General features: G+C 39.1%; 1 protein-coding gene across 5 annotated transcripts in view; it reads right to left on the minus strand.

Moving 5' to 3' along the window:
• Window positions 1–2,059: 2,059 nt before the first annotated feature.
• SPAG9 (sperm associated antigen 9) overlaps window positions 2,060–25,566 on the minus strand; it is a 63,731-nt gene continuing 40,224 nt past the window's right edge. For 2 of the 5 annotated variants that reach the window (XM_057418640.1, XM_057418642.1), the window contains 22 exons: window positions 25,166–25,223; window positions 24,457–24,609; window positions 24,318–24,369; window positions 23,760–23,890; window positions 22,139–22,195; window positions 21,109–21,282; window positions 20,296–20,425; window positions 19,977–20,069; window positions 19,541–19,708; window positions 18,594–18,765; window positions 17,658–17,885; window positions 16,737–16,929; window positions 15,789–15,911; window positions 15,177–15,257; window positions 14,621–14,688; window positions 13,531–13,679; window positions 12,230–12,401; window positions 11,147–11,260; window positions 9,372–9,410; window positions 8,332–8,508; window positions 7,418–7,558; window positions 2,060–5,780 (listed from right to left, as the gene is read on the minus strand). In XM_057418640.1, coding sequence (XP_057274623.1) covers window positions 5,665–5,780; window positions 7,418–7,558; window positions 8,332–8,508; window positions 9,372–9,410; window positions 11,147–11,260; window positions 12,230–12,401; window positions 13,531–13,679; window positions 14,621–14,688; window positions 15,177–15,257; window positions 15,789–15,911; window positions 16,737–16,929; window positions 17,658–17,885; window positions 18,594–18,765; window positions 19,541–19,708; window positions 19,977–20,069; window positions 20,296–20,425; window positions 21,109–21,282; window positions 22,139–22,195; window positions 23,760–23,890; window positions 24,318–24,369; window positions 24,457–24,609; window positions 25,166–25,223 — 2,789 coding nt within the window. In that variant the 3' untranslated portion in view covers window positions 2,060–5,664. Of the gene's footprint in view, window positions 5,781–7,417; window positions 7,559–8,331; window positions 8,509–9,371; window positions 9,411–11,146; window positions 11,261–12,229; window positions 13,680–14,620; window positions 14,689–15,176; window positions 15,258–15,788; window positions 15,912–16,736; window positions 16,930–17,657; window positions 17,886–18,593; window positions 18,766–19,540; window positions 19,709–19,976; window positions 20,070–20,295; window positions 20,426–21,108; window positions 21,283–22,138; window positions 22,196–23,759; window positions 23,891–24,317; window positions 24,370–24,456; window positions 24,610–25,165; window positions 25,224–25,566 lie in introns of those variants that run through there. The other 3 variants (XM_057418641.1, XR_008973422.1, XR_008973421.1) reach the window with 3 other exon arrangements.

A 25,566-nucleotide genomic window follows, 5' to 3' on the forward strand; every position in this document is an offset into this window, starting at 1 on the left:
CCTGCCTAAAAGCACAAGCAGATAACAAGCAGCAACCCACGCCACTTCTCATCAGCTCCCTTCCCACCACCAATTCAGTGTTTTGAAAAGCAAGAAGGCAATTCGCATCCTTGGGTTTGTCACTGCAAAAAAAGCTTTTCTAGTGGAAGCATGCAAAATCAGCCCTGCAGTGCCTATGGAGGCTGACAAGAAAGCTGGAGAGGGACTTTTTGTAAGGGCATCTGGTGATGGGAACAAAGGAAAAGAGCTTTTACCTGCCAGAGGGGAGACTGAGATGAGCTCTTCGGCAGAAGCTCTTCCCTGTGAGGGTGCTGAGGCGCTGGCACAGGGTGCCCAGAGAAGCTGTGGCTGCCCCATCCCTGGCAGTGTTCAAGGCCAGGTTGGACACAGGGGCTTGGAGCAAGCTGCTCTAGTGGAAGGTGTTCCTGCCTGTGGCAGGGGTTGGAACTGGGTGAGCTTTAAGGTCCCTTCCAACCCAAACCATTCTGGGATTCTGAAGAGTGCAACAAGTCCCAAAGCCATGCATGAACTGGGGTACAGCCCAAGGCCCTCTCAAAGCTTGATTTACAGCAGAATTAAGGGGCACTTGTGCATTAGGAGATCATAATGTTAAATAATCTTTACAAGCTGCATTGCTCAGGCAGCTTTCAAACAGATGACAGCATACTGAAAATAGGGGGTGATGGTAAAAAGAATCTCAGTTTGGTTTGTCATTGTAGAAAAAGGGAAATTCTGATTCTCTCTAAGCCTGAGGTTCAAGTTCCAGCAAAACACATCCACATTTAAACCTTTTCACTTCCTGTATGATTATTAACATTTTACATATTCCAAATTGAGATCAATATAACTGAGAGAACTTTCTAAAGATCTGTTACAGAAACTGCAGTCACTTTCCCTGTTATCACCACGTTCACTGCAGAAGGACATGGGTATTTATAATGGCCTCAAACTTCAGCCTCCAGCTATCCTTTGTAACACCTTAGCCTACTTCACAATTCCATTAACTTACCCACAGACCTGAGGGGCTGCCAGAAGAGCTTAAACATCCCCAGAGTGAAGATGGATGATGCTTCCTCTCATTTCATACATACACATGCTGCAATGATGTGACACGCCATGTGAACGGATACATCCAGAGAATGAACACTGCCAGGAGGGAACTTTGTCAGTTCAGCTGTTCTGGAGAGGCAAAAATCTTGTGAGAAAACTCAAGTAAATGAGCAAAAAGATACTGTTTTAATCACTAAGATGGTTCCACTTCAAGTTTGTGCAGCTCTGGTAACAGGACACTTTATGTTTTCTGAACCAACTCCTACATTTGCACCTGCAAGTATTAAGTATTTGCATCCTACAGATATTCAAAAGCAACAAAAGGACTTTACATGGGCCCTTCACTACTGTTGGAGAGGAACAACAGCAACATCTGCTTGCACAGGGACCAGACAGCACTGTGCCCAAGCACACCAAGGTCCCCCCACTCCATTATACCCAAGGTTAACCAAGTATTTCCAGCAGCACAGCCACTTGTCACATACCGATCAGGGACAAATGTGGATAGAAAGGGGCAGATGAGCCACGAAAAACTTAAACCCTGGCTCTAGCCAAGTGTCCTGTTTCTGCAGTGGGAATGAGTCTCCTGTCACCGAGTCCTCATTCTTCTGCCTTATAAACAGGCATCTTCCTTTGCTCCAGAGTACAGAGCCACCGTATGTGTGAGCTTAGGTGGATCTTTGGTAAGGTGCTAAGAAAACTTGACCACCAGATTCCAGGACCAGGACCAGAACCAGAGCTGCAGTTAGGCAGATCTCATCTAGATTCCTACCCCATCAATGCAGGGCATCACTCAGTCAGTGAACAAAGATGTTCTTCAGCATTTTGACTTGGGTCCAGGAGGAGACAGCAGGGTTACACTAGGTGTGGGCTGACTCAGATACATTGCTGCCTCTATTGACAACGGCAGCATTTGGCTGCTAGTGTAAAATACCCCATGATTATGCCTTCTGGTAGCATCAAAAACCTTCAAATGTAACAGATTACAAAGAACACACCAATCCGATGCATGTTTCATATACATATTTATATATATTTCATGTACAAAGTTACATTCTGAACCCCATGGATTCAATAATAGAAATAAATACTGCAATAACTACACTGCTATATGAGCTTTTCTGCTCACAGAAAAGAAGCCTCAAGTTTTAACAGACAGCAAGTTTAACGCTGTAGTATCCATCTCAGATTACAGAGGCAAGTAAAATTCAGCATAAAGTGTCCCAACAGACAAAACTTCCAAAAATTACAGACCATAAAATGTTTTTTAAAATATATGCTTAAAAGATTGAGAAATGTGCATCAACAGAAATTAATAAAGGAAACTTAATCTTGTTAGAGGGTGGGAGAGACATTAAGTGTATAGAAAAATGCTCTGAGGTGCAACATGGGTGGTTACAATATGGCATAACCCTGTTAGAAAAAGACACACCCCCCCCCCCCCCATTTCATTTCCCTAAAGAACTGGATTTGAGTTTATCGTGTCTTGTTTTACAGAGCAGGGCTGTCACAAGACACTGCCTCAACAGGGCCACTTACAAGAGTGCTAAGTCAGGTTTAATCCTTTGGTAACTTTTATAATACTCACATGGAAATAAATATTCAGTTACACAGCATTTTAAAAGACACACGTTCTTTAGAACAGTTAGTATAATAAAACAGGTTTAACATTTGTTTGTTACTAAGGCAGCCTATGATAAAGTGTCTACGCTCTGTCAGCTCTATCTGATCCAACGCAGGAAGACCTTTACAAGAAATGGACAATGCAGCAGCTTATACAACGCATTTCACCTTTACCATGCAAACACCCTTACCCAGGCAAGTAATGTGCTGCATATTTTGTGCTCGAAATGTTCCCAAACTATTCACAAGCTGTAGCTATCAAGAGATTAGCTCCTATTTATATGATGCTTTAATCACATGAGTGTATGCATAAACACATTCTTGAGACGGATTTGTAGGAGTGTATTGTCATCTCGATGCCCAGGGTTTTGAGTGCTTTATTCACCATTCAAAGCCATCTGAAGGAGGGTTTAGAAATCCCAGTGCACTGTGACGACAATAGGGACCCATTTAATCTACTGTACCTTAGGACAGGGGATAAAGTTTTCAAATGAGGAATACAGAGAAGTGCACATGCCTGTTATCTACACCCACAGCGGTACATCGTTATCCTACAGTGTTCTTTAAAACCCTTCCACTTTTGGACAGAAACAATCATTCTCTGAAATATTTGCAGGAGTCGGCCCACTGAGGTGACTGAAATGGCACGGTGGACCAGATACATTTGGCAAAAGACCAGGTACACACTTGCCAGACTGAACTGCTCTGTTTGATACAGCAGGAAAGCCGCTCCGAGAAAACAGCTCATCACCAATGACACATAAAATGCTACACAAGAACCAAGGAATTGTGCGCTTTGTTTTTCTGAGAACATGAGAATGTGACAATCAACCAGTGAGCAGAAGCTTTGGAGACTGTGCCTCCCAAAGAGGAAACAAAACCATTACAGGAAATGGCAGGAGAAGCAATGGAACTGCACCACTCACAGTGAAGATTCTGCACAACAGTGAAAGTCCAGACAGCGTTTTGCTTTGACATCCAATTTTGTAAGTTAACTGAGATGGGCTTCAGGCTCAGCATACATGTCTATGTAAGCTTTAAATAGGTCCAAGAGTGTTTATTCAGGTTACTTTCTGTATTTGTATGATTTTGAAAAGCTCCCAGACTTCATATTTAAGCCAAAGTACTTGAAGAGTGACGTTAAAGATGAATTTGGAAAGCAAATTACGAACAACATGCTCTCATCACTTTTGGCATTCTGAAGAGAAAAATACTACCAAGATATTAGATATCTTTAATAAGGATTCTTTTACTACATAGTTTATGTCCTAAATACATATTTACGAGAGAACAGCTGTGTACAAAATATGTTGCTTAAAAAGTAGTTATACATATAAATCTAACCAATAGACCTGAATGGAGGCTTTCTGGTTTATCAGCTATGATACGCATTTGAAAAAGCTGCCTAAATATATATTTACACAATAGACCTCAGCTAAATGTGTTCATTTAAAAAATTAAGAAAATATATAAACACATGTTTGCCTGATAGACCAGAACTGCTCCTATTGCATAAAAATCTTTAGGCAGTTTTATAAAAGTGTTTCTATATTTACTCCTCTGAAACTGTTCAGTTCTCTCCCATCATCAAGTCACTCCCTTTCTCTGCTAATCTGAACAGTCCCAGCCTTTTTTGGGGGGCAAATGCCAGATGTTTGTTAAAACCCCTCAAAACTTTGACTTTCCAGAGACTAAATGAAAGCACAAATCTGGGATTAAAAGCATTCTGAAGTACAGAAATCATGAAGTGTTTAACTTAGGGCTGATGCTGAGTGTAAGAAATTCAAAGTAAAAGGAAGACAGTCTTCAACTCACACTTATGGTTCAAAAAAATAGATGGTGAGTAGACAGAATGTCAGCCTAATATTAGAGTCTCCAGACTTCCATCAATGTACTCAAAGTTAGTGTTACCTGCTAACATTGTTGCTTCATTTTTTTTTTCTTTTTTTATTAATTGGGATATGCAACTACCAAAAAAATACATTTTCTACCTAATTTTCTGGCACTAAAGCTCCTTTACAATCTCACTTGGGCAGAACGCATTTTTCCTCTACACCCTCAGTCTTTTCTCATGCTCTAATCGAGGTCTCTAACCTTCACACATGTAGTGCCTCATGAGTTTGACCAGCTAGGCAGAGAAGATCATTCTAGTGCTTAGGACAGAAGGAATTAAGACAAGAAAAGAACAAAACATATCCCCTGGTCAATAATTTTACAGTTACTTCCAAATTTAAATCATCCTAAGAATACCCTTTGCAAACCGAATAGTTCCATGTCAGGGAGATGGAAAAATGCTATGCTCAGAAATTGCTCATCGAGGGCAGCAGTTCTCAAACTTTAGAGGTTCAATAGTGAACACACATGATTTTATTTAAATATTGTCATCTTAATTCCTATACAATCTCTTCTTCCCCCCAGAAATTCTGATGGATGGAACAAATTAAACCGTTTACACTATGTAAAAGCAAGAATTGCCAAGTTTGGAAACAAAAGCGGAAATTTACAGTGTGCTTTAGCCCTCACTGAGTATTTGGATGAGTCTTAATAATCCATCTTATAATTTGTCCATTTTCTTAATACTCTGGGAATAACTTTGCTGTTTTACTCAATGCATTATACAGTGAACTGAAGCTCAGTTGTAATAAAACTTAACTCAAGTGAGACTACCCAAGAAGTGAGCTACATTAGATTGCTGTGGTACAGTAAAACTAATGTCTCAGTTGCTTACTATGGTGTGCGCACCAGTTTTGAGAAAGATCTGATTTCATTATACTCTTCCATGTAACATGGGTGCAGTAAAACAGCACAAGCTAATTCCTGTATAGTTAAAGGTATGACAGATTTGCAATATAAAGTTAAACAGCAAAGAAACGCTTCAACATCATGTAGTGAAACAGGTTTCACAAAATAAAAAACATGCAGAAGCTTTTTTTTTTTTTTGCCTTTTTTCTCATGTTTTTTTAAGGTCTCCAGCTGCATCCTACAGGCTCCTCACTCACTGCCACACATTACTTGCCACACTATCAAGTGACTCCTCTCAGCTTTGGCTACAGAAGGTTCAAGTTGTAGAGCTTCTCCAAGGAGTTCAGATTCGCCACCTTCATCACCTGAAAAACAACAGCTTTGGTTCAGGCTGACAATAAAGAATAGTATTAACACCAACTGAAACGAGACAAGTAGCATCTAGATTTACAGGAAATACACTAAAAGACAGCAGTTGCCATATGCTTATATAAAATCAGATTCAAGATTGTGACTATATACATTACAGATGGCAAGTCTGTTGCATAATTATTTCAGAGCCAAGTATTCTGATGGTCATATTCTTCAATTCCAGCTCCCCAAATTAACTGCAGTTCTGTCAGTGCCCATATTCTACACACTTCACCTTTCCCCTTCCTTCCACTTGTTCACAGCTTGTCACAGCTCTGCACACACTGGCACAAGACAGCCCTAAGCCTATTCTCCATTACTGCTCTTCAAAAGAGAAAAGCAGTTCTGTAACTGCATCTAAACTCTTGGTGATATGAGCTGACTTGGATCAAGGTGACAGACTAGCCACTGAACAGAACTGCACCTAGACAGTAATAACACAGAGGCAGTCTTGTGATACAGCAGAATATCAGTTTAATCAGATGAAACTGGAACCAACCTACAACTTCAGGAAGGTTTCAAGTCACAGCTTGGCTGGTTTTCTGGTTAGGCTACTTTGGAGGACTGAGGAATCTAAACACAGAATAGCCTTAACTTGCTCAAGCCATTGCTGCAATAATGTGATAATGGCTGAGATAATGCAGCTCTAGCATTGACACATTCATAGGTTTGTATCATGCCACAAGGACAGCACAATGCCCATCTGGTATGTGGCCATACCAGCTTGCTTGGAACAAGTGCAGAGGTATTAGTACTCACTAGAGTGTGGCACAGAATTGCTCAAGCCCTGCCTCCCATGTAATTCCAGCAGGGTTAACAGCAGGAACTTGTTTATCACTGAGCAGTGGGGTGACAGAATCTGGTCTGGCCTTCATGGGCTGTTCTTTGTTGTGGTTTTTGTGGGGTTTTTTGCCATTTGGTTGTTTTTGAAAAGCACAAAGCACTCTAGACAGATTTAGGCAAAGGGTCAAACCCAGGAGTAGTGACTCCTTTTTACACCCTTTTTGTAAGGTCTCCAGCTGCAGATTCAAAGCACAGAACCACAACCACTCTTACTTTATTTCCCCAAAAGCTTCAATTAAAACAAAGTACAAACAAACATTTAAACAAGAAATCTTCTATGGGCTAGAGCATGCCACAGTGCTGGTCAAGAAAAGCAGTGATCAGAATCAGAAGGGCATGAGAAGGTATGTGAACTTTTTCCCTTTCCACTCAAAAACGAGTAAATTTTAGCTTCAGTGTCCTTCACGTAACACTTGACTTTATCATCAGTAACCAAGGGACATGTATTCCAGCAGTTTGAGAGAGAAGAACGAAAGCATAAACTGTAAGGTGGTGCATGACTCCAAACCAGTTTCAAATAAGCCTTTTTCCACAGTCATCTCAGAGGTCATGGTTTCCTGGGAGGAGGAAAAGCTGAAGGGGTGTGTGTGTGAGAATAAAAATACTTCTACTCTTATGCTTGCTTAGTAAAGACCATATACTGACTGGCCACACAAATGCACCCTGCAATCACAACGCAAGCTATTATCTGGTTAATGACCTTGCAGTATGAAGAGGTTATAACTAACTTTAAGTTCAGTTTGCTTACCCATTCTGAAGTCAATGTATCCTTCTCCACCACTTATCACCAACATTGATTTTAAGGGACTCTGGTTGAAGGACTCTTGGGCTGCTTTATCAGCTGCTAGCTCTGTTCCACCACTACTACTTTGTGGGCAAACAACCTGACCTGGATTAAAAAGAGAATATATTTTTATGTCACATCCTGCAGAATACCACCGCTTCCATTTGGTCACTAGATGACATAATACCTAACGATACACTTAACTTTGGAGTCTAGTATCAATTCAGCAAGGGACAGAGCTTTGCTCTGATTTCATCTCTCTAAAGAGATGAAGAATCTGTTCAGGTCAGCTCAATGGAAATCAAAGAATAAAAAGCCTCCTGATATTTTTCACAGCCCAGGCATGCAGATCTAGAGAACGACATTAAAACAGACTTAAAGCCTTTCAGACACACAACTGAAATGATTCAATGCATGCCAGCCCATCAGGCAAACTTCTGTCATTGACTTGCAGCACACAAGGTGCACAGAAGAGCCGAGGGGCCATTCAAACAGCACTGCACCTTCTAGGCAACTCTTTGCTTTTTCAGCTGACAGTCTTTCCCCGGGGGCTACTCCCTCAGTAGCTCATCCTTCCTGCATGGTATCAGCCTCTTAAATTGGACATTAATTAGAAGTTGACTGCCTTCTTAATAGGTAAGTGCTCACTTATCATAGTACCTTTTGCCCAGATGGAAGCAAAGCACTTCTTTCTTTGTGACCAAACCCTTTTCCTCCCATTAAACACCTGGGAGTCAGACAGGTCTTGCAAATAAAAGATAAATTGTTTCTGACTGCATGATTTCATACACTTGCTATCTTTGCCTAAACACTACGTTTAACTAAGCAAATGAGGATGAAAAAGAAACTGCACTGGAGGAATGGTAATAAAACCTCACCAGGTACTGCCACAAAGAATTTAACAGCATCACGGTGCCCATGGAAGCAAAGCTGTGCATGTGCCATTGAACAATATGGTATGAATGTTCCTGGAGTCACTTTGTCACTGTTTTCGTCGCCATATACACGTATTACACTCCCAGGACGGTTTCCAGAGCCTGCTGCTGCCTTATTAGCTGTAAAAGAAGTGGTTTTCAGTTGAAAATACAAATTACAGAACTGACTATTTGTTAAGAAACCTTATGGTACCATCTAAAAGCTAAAGCCAACTTAGGTAAAAATGAAACAGGAGGGCAGCAATGCCAATTCAAGACAGAGCTGGAAAGAAAAAAGATTGCATGCTTCGTTATTTTAAGTACATCAGAAAATGGAGCAGGATACTTATTAGTCTAGCATAAACACCAGATTTCAATACCCTACTTTTGGAAGGAAATAATTTGTGGAAGGACTGTATCTTCCATGGAAAAATAAGTACCACTAATGTGTTTCTGTAAGAGCAAATTCAATGTACTTAAGCATATAATTAAAGACAGTTTCATTCCAACTAATCATAGGGTATCCCCTTGCCAGTATAAAGTCTCTAAATATAGCCACCTGTGGGCATGAAGGAGCTACCCTATTATCATTCTACATCTACTTTTTAACCAGAAAGTTTTAAAATCCATTAAAACAGAAGTACTCATGCTAGACATACAAGCCATCTCCATTCCAAAGACTATCAGAGTAGTGAAAGAAACAGTGATTTGTAACAAGACAGTAAATGATGTGGATTAATGACAAAGTTATAAAGGTATGGTATCACATTGGCTGGAAGAAAAACAAAGTCTGGATGAAAGTTCAGCTGCAACACAGGATGATATGCTAAACTGCTGAGCAGATTGGTGGCCATTTAGCAAACATAAAACTGCTGCAATGCAGTAACTGCAAGTGGAAAAACATTTAGGAACATACAAAGGGTAAATCTATAAGGAGTGGGAAACAGCCTTGAAGTGGCTATTAGAAGCCTGAAAATAGATTTTTGTTCAGGATCTGCACTTACCCCTCAGCCCCAGTAAACGTCCCTGGTGGAGGATTACAGCTAAAGTGAGAAAGGAGGAAAGGGGAAATGGATAGGTATGACAGTAGAGGAGAAGGATTAATGAGAACCCACCATTCATATTTTGGTTTTTGATAAGGTAGAGCTTAAAATTTTAGCTCCTAAAACCAGTAAATACCTAATTACAGATGATTCAATAAAAAGTCAAAGAACAGCATCTTGTCATAGAGTTTCAGTACAAAATGAACAAAAGCACTGCCACTTGTATGTGCTTTGTCACCACAAAGTTCATTACTGATTATCAGCGTTTCCCCTTTCGCTCTTTCCTTGGCAGAAGGCTACCAAAGTGGTAAATAACAATTCATGTTTCCAAGTGCCTTTTGAAACATCACCTGCAGATCTCGAAGATGCCCTGCTACTGAGACCCAGGGAACTAAAATACATGACTGCTGATTTGAGGACGTGACTGCTTTTGACAACCATGACTATTTGCAACAAAGGTTCTCAAACCCACTCTCAGGCTATCCCCAACGAGTTGTTCTGATTCATGAACAACCAACAAAACTGAAATTAAAGTGAACAGCTTTAATAGGGTTGATTTCATATTCACTACCATGCTAAAAGCAAACTCCTCTGGAAACACTGAATTAAGCTTGACGCAAATTAAGAGCTCTAATTTTTGAAAGCATGATTTAAAGTAATTCAAATTCATGATAGAAAGTCTGCCCTTAATATATTCATGCAATGCAAAAAAAGACATTTACTGAATGGATGGACAATGTAATGGAACAGTGTGAGAAACAACGCATGTATGTGCTGTTCAACAAAGCAGATACACCATGAAGAGTTTTTCCTATTAAATTACACTAAAATGACACCTGTCAGACTGTACTTTCTATATAGCAACAGTACAACCAGGACTATCAAACGTCTGCATTTTATTTTTTGAAACTTCTGTCCATGTGTTTTAACATTACTCTCAGGCACAAGCACTGGGGTTTTTGTTTTAAATGCAATCAAATTACACACAGATTCTTCCCAAACTTTACCTATTTAAGGTTTATTTTGCCCTTGAACTAGACTGTTTCCTTCTCCCAAGGCTCAACTGTCCATGTCTGAATGCTCCATCTCCCACCCCCAAGTAGTTTCAGGCTATGACAAGAGTTTGGGGTCTGATATTAAGCAAATACCTGGATGTGCATTATTGGAATTTTACCTTGAAGTTCATGCTCTGTTTTAGAATGTGTTTAGAACTCCTGTAACTTTGAATATATCCTTTAATGCAGTCAGTACTACTGCTGTTCCAGTCCTTTATACCAGCTTTGTGATGAACTCTCATGAACTAAAGCAAATGAAATTAGCAACACCACCAACTTGCTCTAATCAAACAAAAAACTATTTTGGTGACCACATGGTAATCAAAAATAACATTAATTAGAAAACTAAAGTCATCACTTACAAACAATAAACTTCTATAAATGCTGCTAATATCTGTAACAGCTCCAAAGCTTCAAAGCGACTCTTTCATTCAAGCTACAGCAACTCTGCTCAAATTGAAGTACAGGAGATTTTGGAGATGTGCTTTTTTCTCAGAGTAATTGTAACCACGTGCACAGATTAGCTGCTGAACACCACACAGGCCCAATCTGTTACAAACCTGAAGGATTCACACCTGGCAGTAAAGCTTTCTATCCATTAGCAAGCATCTGAATGGCGTTAAATATTCTCTTTGTGTCTACAACATATTGCACAGTGCTATTCATTTGTATTTTACTTACTTTCTGTTAATGGAATGGAGATGATGACACCATTTCCTGTTCCTACCCATAAACGATTACAAGACACCATAAGAGCTGTGATTCTCACAAATGAGAATCCCAGTTTACCAGTACCTAAAAACAAAAGATGCTTTTCATCAAAAATTATGAGCAAGAATAATTTTAGTTCCATAACAGAATCTTAACTCCAACTCCCAAACCACGCAGACAAGTAATTCCCTCCCACTTCAAACAGAAACAAGGTAGAGGAATATTTAAGTTGTAAAGATAGCCTAAAAGGCTACAGCAATTAAGTTGTGAACCTACACAGAAGGAGACTAACACTAACTGTGAGAAAGCACAAATAATGCTCCATAATGCTGCAGAGGAAAATCTTTTGGGGCTTACAGTACCAGGGTAGCTTTTCAAATAAAACAAAAGGTGAGTTTACAGATGTAAGAGAATGGTTTCCCATCCATTAAAATTGATTTCTCATCCATTAGCACTATGAGGGAAGCAGAAGGCAGCTGAGCAGCTAAATGCAATGGCTCAGTAGTTACTTGTAAAGGGTATCTCATGACCTTTATTTGTTGAGTTATGTAGGTGGTCAAACTGCTCTTACATGAACATTAATGGAAAAAAAAAATCTCAGAAAGATTATTAGCTTCAAGATCAATAAAAAATTGCCATTTTGCATTTGTGTTTTCTTGAAAAAGAGGCAGTTTTTCCAGGCAAGTAATGAATTCTTCCCACTCTTAAGATTTAAAATAAGGCATCAGTACAGTAAAAAAAGAGAAAGATTTTAGCATCTCTGTTGATGCCTGCCCAACCCAATCACCATTTTCCTCATTAGTTCTGAGCTTTTAAGGACACCTTAGATACCAGATAGGACCAGCTGGCTGTATCAGAAGATCCATCATCCTCATCATGCTTTAAAGACTGACTTAGGCTTCTACTTCCAGATTCAAATTGTCACAAACAGGATGTGACTTCAATCCACCCTTCCCCTTAGTTTGCCATGAGAACCGTCTGATCCATAACAGGAAAAGAAAGCTCCAGACAGAAAGAGGTGTAAGAATACAACAGTTTTTCTTATCAACTTACCTAGCATTTTGCTTACATAAGGTTCAATGTCCACATCTTGTAGATGCTGATACGTGTGCGCATGATAGAGACGCAGGGTGGAGTCCAGACGAATAGACACCCATACCCCATCACCCACCCATGCCAGCTGTCTCACTTGGCTTTCTCTTCTTGGGTGTGCATCAAACGACTTCTATAAAAGATCAGAGTTTAAATTAGAAGATGAAACAAGAAAGAGTAAGAGACTTCTGTTACTCTCAGAGCCAATACTGGCCATTTTCTTAAGTCAACTACGACCCTTTAATTTACAAGATCGCTAGCAGATGGTGTTAAGCTTAAGTTACAACTGCCATACAATGCTGATAAATTAATAGTAAAAAAATGCTGATACCCTTCCCTGGAGTGTGATCTCAAAGCCGTAGTTTCCTACTAGGTCTTCATTTACATATCATATCCCAGCCTACTCTGGCTTCTGCCTCCATTTAACCTGGCACCTTTTTGTTATGAGGTCCTCCTGTCACAGCACACGATACATGTGCCCAAAAAGTAGTTTTCTTCCTAGTTCTGTTAAGCCTTGCTGTTGCATACAAACCCACCATGCAAGGTACACAAACAATTCCACTGTTGTATGCATTCCTTCACTTTGGTTTTCCCATATACATATATATAGTCTTCACAGAAACAGATTATCAGTTAGGCGCTTGATATTTTCAGAAGAGCTGAGCAGTCACTCTCAAATGGTCTGACCCACGCGTCAGGCCAATTAACAAAACCTGAAGTGCTAATTCTGCTAATGGTTCAGAAACCTTACATCCGTTCTGTACTTGAGATGTCAGGTACACACACAACACTGCAGAAACACCAGCTTACACACCTTATATAAACAAACTATTCCATAACTGGAGGGAGAGTACACCCAAGATTAACACTTACAAACCTCTGAAGTATGCAAAGACAGATTATAGAGAAGGTTAGGGTGGGTGGAGAACATAATGAGGCATGCATGTAGAGAACAGGCTGGGAGCTACCCTTACAAACTCTGCACTAAGACACTTTCCAGGTCCTGGCCAGCTAGAAGGGGAGAACTACCTCCAACCCCCAAATTGGTTTCAATAAATGAGAACTGTCTCATCATGGCTTAAAGTTTTCCTAAACAATGAAAATATCTTAAGAAAATGTAATAGTCTTTCCCCAAGACAAATTTGTTCGGTTGCTTGTTTCTGTACTGATGACCAAACAACTGTTCTCTGGAGTCTGAGCTGTGGCACGTGATGGCATTAAAAATCTAACAACGAATTATTTTAAACACCGTTTTAACTTGCCTCTATTTTCATGGCCTTTGGTTGAACAACATAGATTTTGTTCCTGTACCCACACCACACTTTGTCATGTACCACTGTCATGCATCTTATTGAATGATGCGGCCGGCCGAGGTCTAAGAGGTGATAGTTCGTCAAATCCCACTGACCATCTTTAAAAACAGAAGGAAAAGTTAGAAACAAAACAAAGCACAGGTTCCTATGAGTTGAAAAATAACTTCAAAGTACAGGCAAATATCTTAACAGTCTTATTTTTTAAAAGCACTGTAATACCCTGGATATATCAATGCAAATTTATGGCTAGACTCCTCATTAAAAAACCCTAGTTAGACCAACATCCCAAATGCTACTTCGTTTTTAGTATAATAAGGTTGTACACTGACTCATGTTCAAAACACAACAAAACACTTTTAAAACCAGCAAATTACCTAGTGCTAAATGCTTTACTTGGACAGGCAGCAGCATACATTACAACAAGCAACTACCCACACAGCACTAGGCACTCGCTGCTTGACTGAACACAAATGTTGGCCAGTACATCAAGATTTTTTTAGAAGATGCTGTAAGATCTTAAGAAAGGCACCAAAAATCTCCTAAAAACATACTAAATTTGGTCATTCAACACCAAGCAAAATTCTTCTGTAGACTGAGCTAAGCCACAGATCATCACTGACATTCACTCAAGATCCTTGAAGTTTATAAACCACTGAGACTTTGAGTTCACAAAATTCTCACTGAAGGACTTGGCCACAGACAATTATTAACACCAATAACAAAACAGAAGACATGACTACTGAGCATGACAAAAGCAGCAGAAGAGATGATGGCTTTATCAACAGGCTTTCCACTATTTAGCTCGGATAGATCCCATTCTCCTCCTTCTCAGAGTATGAAAGAATTCTAGGAATGCACCGCAACAGTGCAAAATGGTACCCAAAACTGCAACTAAAATACTTGGAAGATTTCTCAAGATTCCAACCTCTAAAAAAGGCCATTGAGGAATACATTTTCAAAACGTTGTTTCTAAATGGCACATTTCTTCCCTAAATGCTGTTCCAACCTCACTAGTTTCAAGATCCAACAGAATGCTTACCAACTCCTCGGTGAAATATTGCTAGTGTTCCATCAGCTAGTGCAACTAATACTATTCCTTTTACATGTCTGGGAAGAAAAGGAGGCACAAGAATATACACTATTAGACTGCATTTCTCAAACTGCAAGTTCAAAGGTATAAACATTTTAGATTTCAGCATGCTTTTTATAGTGATGTTAGCCCTAGTGTTTCGATTTCTACAATATAGCTCAAGAGAAGGGACAGTAACAAGGCTTCAAAATCCAGTGCAGAAAGCTTAAAACACATCTAGCTACAATGCCTGAAGAAAACACCGATAACAACCTACATCTGTTTTGAGCATACAACCACTAAGCATACCAAGTATACAGCTACAGATCATTTTGACCTACAGTACTTCCAACAGACAGAAGATTCCTCTTATTTTCCTTACTCCCCAAATGTTTTCTACTGCCCCTTGAAAAACATGCATGCATTTATGGCAACTGACATTCCCAATATCTAAGGAGGAAATATAAAACTAATTTGCAAATATTTTAACAAAGTTTGATTACGATTTACATCTTTCAGGACTTACACAATACTGAGAATAGAATCTTTAAGTTTAATGGCATGAACACATTTCCTCCAGTGCGCCACTGACGAATGAACATACAGGCTGCAAAGACAAATCAGGAGGGATTAAAAGCACTAGGAAGGGTCTACGAGACAGAAAAAAAAAAGACAAGCAAAACCCCTATAACTGAATTCCACCAAAGGGAAAATAAGTTTTCATCTTCCACTAAAAAATACGTATAGAAAAAGCTTCTAAGCAGCAGGATGGCTTTTTAGAGGCCTAAAACATAACTCCTTTGCAGATACAACTGCAGTAAAAAGGGCAGTATATCTTTCCCGTGTAACAACATACTGAACGCTACGGGATCATAAGACCTTAATTTCTTTGACTACAAAAAAACAAGCAAAACTTTTCTGCAGGTTCAAGTGTTATCCACCAAAAAGAGCTTGCTCATCACCTACAACACTCTGAATTTTGTAATTCCTAAATGTAGCAAAGTGCACAAAGTTTTGGCTTTCTTGAGGTCTTCTTACACTTAATCTTGACTCGAGACAGTTATCGGGCCTGCAGGCACAAGAAGCAAGTTTAAAATAGTTTTTCCAAATGAATTGAACAAGATGAGCATTTTCTTACCATCCGTTCTGTGCTCCAAGCCACATTGTCGGTAAAAGGCTACTCATCTTCTGTGCTTCTTCTCTCACAAGATCTTGCTCATTTGGCAAAACTGCAACATCTTTATATAACTCTGACTCAGTACTAAAAAAAAAAGCACAGTTAAAATATATCGAATAAAGTGCACAGATTACTCAGATTATAACCTTGACATTCAATTCTTTGCTGTTAAGTTTCTACACTGACTTTTGAAGGACATAAGGCATTTTACAAAACCAGCAACTGAGCAGGAAAGTACAAGGATAAAGATGAAAGCCTCCATAACAATGAATTTCTTCCAGTTACTTATAAAACTTCCAGTTAATTATAAAAGTTTACTTATAAAAGGAAATTCAGGTTCCATTCACACTTGTCAATATTGTTATCCCTGGGGAATGGCAGAAGAGACACAGCAGAGGTACACATTAAGATAAATAAGCTGTATGATATTTTTGTGTCTGAAGAGTGAAGACTGCTGAAGATCTGAAGTACTGATTGCTTTCAAACTACTCCACTCCTGTAACTACTCACAGATTGACTATTCTGAGAAAAGCAACACACATTTGAAGAACCAGTTGCCTGGAAGTTATTTAGGTATCAAACAAAGAACTTAAACAGGCATCTCTGATGCCATTCACATGAAGCCTGTGAGAGGACATGGTGACAAAGTGGTAGACACTCACTACTCCTTTGTGGAGGTATCAGTACTCAAGGGATACGAGTTCACAGACAAACGACTGTACAGAGGTGACCCTTCCATGCAAGCAAAGTGTAGAGTGTCTTATACCAAGACTACTTATATAAACCTCAACATACTTAACAAGGAAAAAAAACCCCAGTAGTTATTTCATCCCTGCGTTATGTTCCTACAAACATAGTATTTTTCTTTCTAAATACATTTTAAGAGGTATGAGGATTGAGACTGTGTACCTTGGCTGGTACACTGGAGATGCCTCTGTTGTATTCTGCACTCCCAGAGGATCTGTAAAGACATGCTCTGTGTAGACTCCAGTTTGTGCAATATCAGCTGTGTCTTCTGTCCCTGCATTGACTTCTGTTGCTTCTGTTGCCTCCTCTGCTGTTGGAATGCTCTCATCTACTGAATTACTTTCAGTTGCAGTATCTATGGAACAAAAAAATTGAAAAGCTTAACAGCTGTGAAATTGTTCTTATTTATTTAAGTAAGCCAGAACTAAGTGAACAGCTGTAATAACTAGATGGTCACAATCCAGATTTTAGAGTTCATCTGAAAAAAAATCAGATTACAAACACCCAAACTTTAGTAGGTTACACTGTGTCAACAAGTGTCAAATGTATTTGAAGTATCAACCAGTGACTCACAGTACAGATTGCCCTTTAAGTGATTAACTAGAATAGCGGTGAACAAATCCAACAACCACATACCCATTAACAATCATATCACCATACAGCTCTGAAGGGCATACAAAGTATTAAGAATACCAGTAAAGCAAGCAGCTTCACTTAAATCTCTATTAAGACTTTATAAGATTGAAGGCATTCACATTCTCCCTAATATTTGTCAGCAAGATCTGCACTTCAAATACTGAATAACTTAAAAGCTCTTTTCAGACCAAGCACAAGTTAAGATTTCTCTGAAAAGTCTTTTACAGAAGGCATTTTGTACGCCCATTTCATGTCACCTCCACAAAGTGTTCAGCTACAATTAGGCAGTGCAAATATGTCAGACTTCCAAACCATTTCCTATATTTGGTATTTGTTTCATGTTACCACTGCTTACAGGAAGCAGTTACATTAAATACTTAAACCATTAATCTTTCACTTACACCTCGTGGTGTTTGGCCATCCCTGGCACACGTAAGGTTTTCATACCTGACTGTTTATCTGTCATTGGTGAGGCACCATTTGCATCATGAGCTACAGGCGCCCCTGTAACACCCTCTGCAGTACAGCCAACCACTGTTATTCCTCCCAGCAAGCTATCCGTTTCTGCAGAGCTGTTGCTAGTCATGCTTCCACACAGAGAGGACTTGTCCACTTGACTGGGATCTGCTTCTTGAGACCCTTCTTCTCCTGCAGGATAGTCGGTTTCCCTTGCTCCTGAAAGAGATTAAACTCACACTTCTTGAAGGGATAAAGGTGACTCAATTTTCTATCTAGTCACAAACTAAGCTTCAAACTGAATGAACTCTCCAGCAACTGAGATTCAACACACAGATACCTATCTACGATCCTATATTAACATGATTAGCAGACATTAAAGATGCTGACAAAGCTCACAAAGTAAAAGCATTATCTTCAATAAGCATAAGCCAAAACCCAAGAAATCCAAAAGCACAATCAGTTCTTCTCCAGAACTATAATATCCTCCTATTACACTACCCTCAGTACACTATCCACATACACTCTCAATGTAACAAGGATTCCCCCTATAGGAAGTTCCAAGATCTGCTCCTTATCTCCAAGAGGCTGAAGGTCTAAAAAGCCAACATTTTTCCTTTATGATGTGTCAACAAGTACCAACTGCTTATTTCCATACAGCACTGGCACTATTGCACAATTTATAATATAGCAGACAAAATAGTCTTGGTCATTGACACCTCTCTACCTTTGAGTTAATTCAGGTCAGAAAGTAACCAAAGAGTGGAACAGGAGAAATCCAATAGTTTCCTCTACAACTAAACACTTTTTCTTGCTGTTACAGTGACATTTTATTAAACCAATTACCCCATCTTTGGTCCTTCATTGCATAAGAAAATCCAAATAAGACGCAGTTAAAGTAAGAGCTAAACCATCACAGGTCTTTACCTGGTACACTGGCAATACAAAGCACGTGAGAATTGCAAACAATGAAACTGTCCAGAATATTTCCTGGTTGATTAGCATCAATAATGATAACTTTTGTAGCAGAATGTGTGCTAGTACAGATCCAAACTAGACTGGACAATTCTTCCTGATGTTTCAGCTCCTTCTGCTGGTCCTGAAGGAGAATAAAGGCAAAACAGAAGTGAAAAACAACAGCAAGGGGGACAAGAATAGAACTATTACCTTTGGTTTTGTATGTTCTTGCATTACCAACTACTGAATGATACATAAATATGATACGTTAAATATCTTTAATGCCATTGTAAAAACACATATAGGTACTTGTTCTCTACATATCTGGAATACAAGACCCCTTCATATTTTATGCTTGTGTAGAAAACTATAGAAAATTATACTGCACAATTACACAATTAGACAAGTATAAAGCTACATAAGAACATAATTACATGCCAGCTACCATACTCAGTATCACCACAGATTAATGTGATGTCCCAGAGCACTTCCAAGTTAAGGTTTGTTTTTATGTTCTTAATATGAATTCTATTCATTGCTTCTTCATGAAAACATGAAGACTAACACATGCTTAAATAATGCCAGAGACACCTAAAATCCCTTATTTTAAATGGCAGTCAGAACATGAACAATTCTGTCAACAAATGCCTTTTAAAGCTGGCAGGACTAGTATGAGAAGTGCATGATTTTGATGCAAAATTGATTTGCTCCTCAGATTTGCCAGCAAGCTGGTACACAGGAAATAATCCCAGTATTTTTGTAGCTGGATTCAATAACCCAAACAACTTGGGGTGGTGACTACCCAAGAAAAATAAGCCTAATTGTAATAAGCCTGATTATCATATAACTGTAGATTAACATTTTGTAAAGATGTTTAACTATATAAACTATTCAACATGCCTTTCAGGTGACGTTACCTTGAGCTCTTGATCTAGTCTGTCTAAGCTACTTTGAGATCCTGTTTGCTGCTTGTTGCCATCTGCGTCCGTACCAGCCACATCATTGTAGAACACACTAGCACCAACCACAGACCCACCGTCCCGTGTCTTCCCTCCTGACAGGTTTACCCCTACAGCACACCACAGCTTGAAAGAAAAATAAATACTTCACTTACATGTTAAACTTCAAAAATGCTTATTAATGATTACTAATCACTATATATATGTAGTCCATTTTAAGGAATTCATTAACCTTGAAGTCATGTACATTTCTACTGAAGCTTAACTTACAATTCGCCTATGCTTTAGAAAGAAACATCTTTATTTAAAAAAAGAAAACAACTGAGGCCAAAATAAGACTATTCAAATTACAGGGTATCTGAGTCTCTTTATCATCACTGTAAGTACACCCTACCTTCATAGAGGTATCCTTCTCATCTAAAGGTCTCAGGTAAACAGGTACAGGCAAGTTCTTCATCTTATTGTCACCCTGGCCACCATTTGCCACCTAGGGAAAAAAAGAAGAAACAGAAAGGTTTTCCTATTTAAAAGAGTTTTACAATCTTTGGAATCAATTGATCAGACTTCATTAAACACAATTAAGAGCTTTGCCCTGTGGTTTTTATTAGAAAGACTCTTTTAACCACAAAGCACAAGCTTTTAAATTATTCCCTGTTCAAATTTCACAAAACATGAAGTTGTTACCACTACATTTGAAAACATGAGCCTTATACCTGTTTGTACTTCTGAGGTAGACTCCAGCCAAATGCTTGCACTCTACCATCCTCTTTCTGAACATGTGCTTTCACTTGGCGATACTGCTCTCTCTTCTGCTCTCTGCGTGAGGCTAAACTGGCTTCAGTTCTAGGGAAGAATCATTATTAAAGAACCTATTATTTATGTTCTTTAAAATCTTTTGTTTAGTGGGAGTTGCTGTCAAACTCAATACAAGACCTCTGTGGAAGCACTGGGTTACCAAAGAGATCGCTAGTTTCTCACACATCACCTACAGAACACCAGGTTTCCTGTAGGCTATTTCTAAGAGACCTGTGAAAGACAGGCAAAACCAGAAAGTCTGTTATCAGCATCCTTAAAGACAATAAACTTGGGTCATGTACCTCCACTAGAAGCTTTAAAAGTTGTAAGCCAAAAGTATACATTGCCAAAAAAGAAGGACAGGAGGGAAAAATAATAGACACTTGCTAGCCTGACTCATGTTGTTCTATTTTTCCACTGAATTTAAAGTGAAAGTACCTGTACAGTTATTGCTCAGCTATACCACTTGTATATAAAAGTGTACCAAGTGCTGCATCCTGTGCCTAAATGCACTTTTATGAAAGGCAGTGATATTTACCAAATAGAATACTACTGCCAGGCTCCCAAAGTTCTCATCCAGCAATGCCTTTCAGTCTGCACCATGTTAATTTCTTATGTATCAACACTCATTTCAGAACATTATACTTCACTTATCAGCATACTATTTATCTCAGAGGAATAAAAGAATACTTGATAAAGCATATCTAGGATGATAAAAGCAAATGTCTTACTCTTCACTGAGGAATTCAAAGGCTTTAGATTTGTCACTGGGTAACTGAGATAAGGTGCTGCTTCTTTTCTTGACTGATGGAGTAATATGTGAGGTTGGAGCATTGTATTTTACATTGACAGGAGGTTCTGGTTTCTTAGCTGTATTGCTAGATGAACTGAAGAGCCTGCTAAAGCTAGAAGAAAACAAAGATGGAAATTAAGACTTGCAAGTTGCATCTAAATTTAACTATGCAGACAAAACACTGCATATGCTAGCCTGCTCAAGCCAGTTAGACTAAAACTGGAGCTCAACATAGCATCAGCCACCACACTCAGCAACACTCTCAAAGCATAGAAACTCATGTCAGTAAGAAAAATTCTCAAGGAATTACTATCCCATTTGTCTATTGATTTAATGGGATCTGCATCTTGAATGAGCATCTACAGGGAACCAACAAAATTAGGATGTGAGCATCACATCTGGAAGACAGTTTTATGAAGCATATTAGTTCATGCACAGAGCACTTTAAAAACTCCATTTCCCAGGCTAAAAGAGAACAGTTATCAGCAAACCACTAAATCAAAAGCATTATTTGACAAGTTATTTTGTTGTGAATAACACTTCCATATTTAAAGAGCTTGAAGTTAGAATGGAGAGATTAAACAACCATTAAGCTGGACTTCACAGAAGGAAGCTGAAATAAATGCAATCCACACGAGCTATTCAGGTTTCTATTTTTCACCATTAAAAAGAATAGTAATATAACAATCAGAACAAGAGTCCTGGTGCATATCAGGCTAGAATAAAAAAATACAGCACTTTGGCATTTAACTTCACAAAGTGCACAGCCATTCACTACGTGATGCAGCTTACGATACATTCTGTCTTCAAGAACAGCCTTACCGAGCTGGCATGCTAGGTAACAAGAGGAGAAGAGTTAAGACATCTTCATCTGCCAAAAGATAATTAGCTAACATATAGAAATGTGCCAGCTAATTAGTGAGGGTCTTTTATTTGGTTTCGCCAGTGAGCTGCGTTTCAATACTTACAATTGCCAAATGCTTGATCTCTTCTTTTCTTGCATGGCTGGATTTTCTCTCGATGCTCTACAAGAAATGAATTCCAACTTTACTGAGTAAGCATTAATTAAAAAAAGGAAAGGAACAGTGTGTAACTCTTAAAAAAAAAAAACAGGATAACACATCAAAAGTATCAAAGCCTGTTTCTTCCCATTGCCACTTCTTTTCTGATCAGAGCACAATACTGCAATTCTCACTAAGTGAACTGGAGTAACACAGGAAACATCATCCACATTTACTTGCATCAAACACACAACTGGTGAGTGCTTTTCAGACAGAAGAGACAAATTTGTGTAACACTTTGCAATGAAAACAGCTAGAAGAAAACAGCAAACCATCCTAAATTCCTCTGCCTCCTACTTCTTTAATATTTTAACCACTGCTTTTTATTTTAAAACCTCTTATTCTTCAACACATCACTGAAAAAAATTACAAAGTGATTGCTCCTGAAGCCACAGACACAGTAACAGAGATAGGAGAGGATTTCTACAGCAGATAAAGACCTATAGAAAAGCAGGCCATGTCTGCTTGGGAATTCGTATTCTTCCTCTCAGACTCAAATGGCTCACAGGGATTGAGGACAACAGAAAAATCAAATGCCATTGTTCTGCCTGACAGCAGGCGGCACCAAATGACAGTGTTCCCTCTGGACATGTGGGAAGTGTCAAGAACGAGCTGGGCTGAGCTCCAAAGCAGAACACTTTTGCTTTGAAAATCATACCTTCCAGACAACTCAATATTCAGGATGCAAATTAGACCAAATGACCATCTTTAGTGTTTTTATTTAATAAACCTTGCACACTTTTAAAGCTGTTTAAGATAAGTCCTTACAAATGGATTACACTCAGTCTGAAGACTGTATGTTATTCCTGTTTAGACAACTGGACCCACTGTTTTAAGATGTGCGCGCACACACACACACATCAATTTTTCCTGCCCACCAAATTAATCTTATTTACAATTACCAAGTTTTGTTCCAGAATACACATATTTCTTCAAGGGATGCTTACTGTACATCATACAAAGTAATGCATCTTCACTGAGGTCTCACCAAGAACCTATTTAGACAATGTTAAATTATATGCCCATAACTTAGATTCACAGAATAGTTAGGGTTGGAAAGAACCTTAAGATCATCTAGTTCCAGCTCCCTGCCATGGGCAGGGATGCCTCACACTAGATCGTGTTACCCAAGGTTCTGTCCAACCTGTCCTTGTGCACTGCCAGGGATGGAGCATTTACCACTTCTTTGGGCAGCCTGTTCCAGTGCCTCACCACCCTCACAGGAAAGAGCTTCTTCCTTATACCTAACTTGAACTTCCCCTGTTTAAATTTAAACTGATCCCCCCTTGTCCTATCACTACAGTCCCTGCTGAAGAGTCCCTCTCTGGCATCCTTGTAGGCCCCTTCAGGTACTGGAAGGCTGCTATGAGGTTTAAACTTACAACCAAAGTTGTTCATGGGCATGTGGGGATACAAGCAGAAGGCCAATTAAGGCCTCAAAACCCACTGACCAGATCACTCTGCAGCTAAAAAAAAATATAAATCAAAAGTCTGTAAAATCCAAGGAGCTCTAGGAAGAGCCTTTTACCTTATCATCTCAGTCCATCGGACAGCTTCCTGAAGCTCCATCAACCTCTCCTTATACTGATTTCTTTCCATCAGAACACGGGCCATTTCAACACGAGTAAAACGCTTCCGCTGAGCAGTGGGGACATCACTCTGAACACACAAAAAACCAAACATAGGACAAACAAAGGAGCACAGTAGGGCCTTGCAGAGTCAGCCTCTGCTTTCCAGTAAGAGTCAGTTTAGGGCACAACTCCAGATTCCAAATCATTTGGGGCTTTGTAAAACTGACTTGCTTTTACCTTCCTCTCCTCCCATCCTTTGTATGTAGCATAATCTGAATAAAACCAGCTCAATATAAAGAACGTAACAATAATGGGCAGAGAGGAAGGAAAGAAAACTAGACATGGTGTGTTTAAGTTTACTTGTGCTCTTTAGATCCTCTATCTTTTCTATACACAGAGGAAGTTCACTACTGATTAAGCAGTAAAGTTTAGCAGCACTCACTCAACACATGTGAGCTTATAACGTCCCACTGTAAATTATAAATACAAAAACCCACATACACACATACACCTACATCATCATCCTCTTTAGCTTTCTGTCTTGCCTCCTCTGCTTCTGCACGAGCTCTAAATACAAAATGAAAGATAGCTGCATTAGATACCACAGTGGGGCTTTTTTATCCATCTTTTTTACAACCATGGCATTAAACTTACTTCCTCAGCTCTTCTTCCAGTTCCTTATTCTTCTCTTCAAGCTTTTGTTTTGCTTGTTTTACAGCCTCCAATTCACCTTGTAGTACATCCTTCTCGCAGGTCAACTCATCCACCTTTGCTATCAAATCATTCTTCACTACATTCAGTGCATTTCTACACAAACATTTAAAATACACCATTACAAGGATGACTGTGGACACACGTTCTTGAAGGCCTACAAGTTTCTTACACAGAGCTGCTGTAAAAAGTACAGCTCTCTAAACCAGGTCAAACTCTCTCCCCCTCAAATCTCTAATGCCCAAACACATTCACAACTCTGTATTAGAAAATAAAGGACTGATAAATCAGAACAGTTTGCTTAGAGGTTTCTCAAGAGTGCTCCAAAGGATTAGCTTCTGCAGTTACACCTGTAACTGTACAGGGAGTGGATCACACTAGGACATAGTACTGCATTTCTTGTAGCAGTAACAAAAAGCAGCTCTGGCTTCTTAGATCCCTAATTTCCAGAATAATACCAGAATTCTAGAATAATTAAGCTATATATTTAGCCAGATAGACCTGCAGACTCAAACTACTTGGAGCACCACTACTCTTGGAACTGAAAGTACATTTGTATAACTTCCATTTTCTGTGTATGAAGATATTAAAGATAGAACAAAATACAACAGAGAAGGCCAGGATTTTTTTTACATCCTATATTCTCACTTACTTTGTCTCCAACAGCTGAGTGTTCTCCAAAATAAGGTTTTCAACCTCACGACCCATTCCTTTTTAAAGGAAACAAACATATGAAATTAGCAGATAAAATGGATGCTTTTATAAAACTTATGTTTTGCCACTGTCTAAAACCAGCTGAATTGTAGGTATGACAAGTTTGTCAGTAAGGCTGTGAGCTATCTGAAGTTTCAGGACTGACGTACCTTCTACAATTAGCTTTTCCCTCCACCTTCTTCCCAGTCTGACTTCAATTACAGTTTAAAGGCAACCCTGGCTAGCCACAGACTAGAGCCTAGTGCTATCTCCACCTACTCTATCCACTTTGAAGATTATAGTACTACTAAATCAAAACAACCACAGCATTACTGAGAAGTATCAGCACACAAAGCTACG

This window comes from Pezoporus wallicus, unplaced genomic scaffold, assembly GCF_028554395.1.
Source record: "Pezoporus wallicus isolate ANWC-B61680 ecotype Strahan unplaced genomic scaffold, APGP_CSIRO_Pwel_v1 contig_3710, whole genome shotgun sequence".
In the NCBI taxonomy this organism is placed as follows: domain Eukaryota; kingdom Metazoa; phylum Chordata; class Aves; order Psittaciformes; family Psittacidae; genus Pezoporus; species Pezoporus wallicus.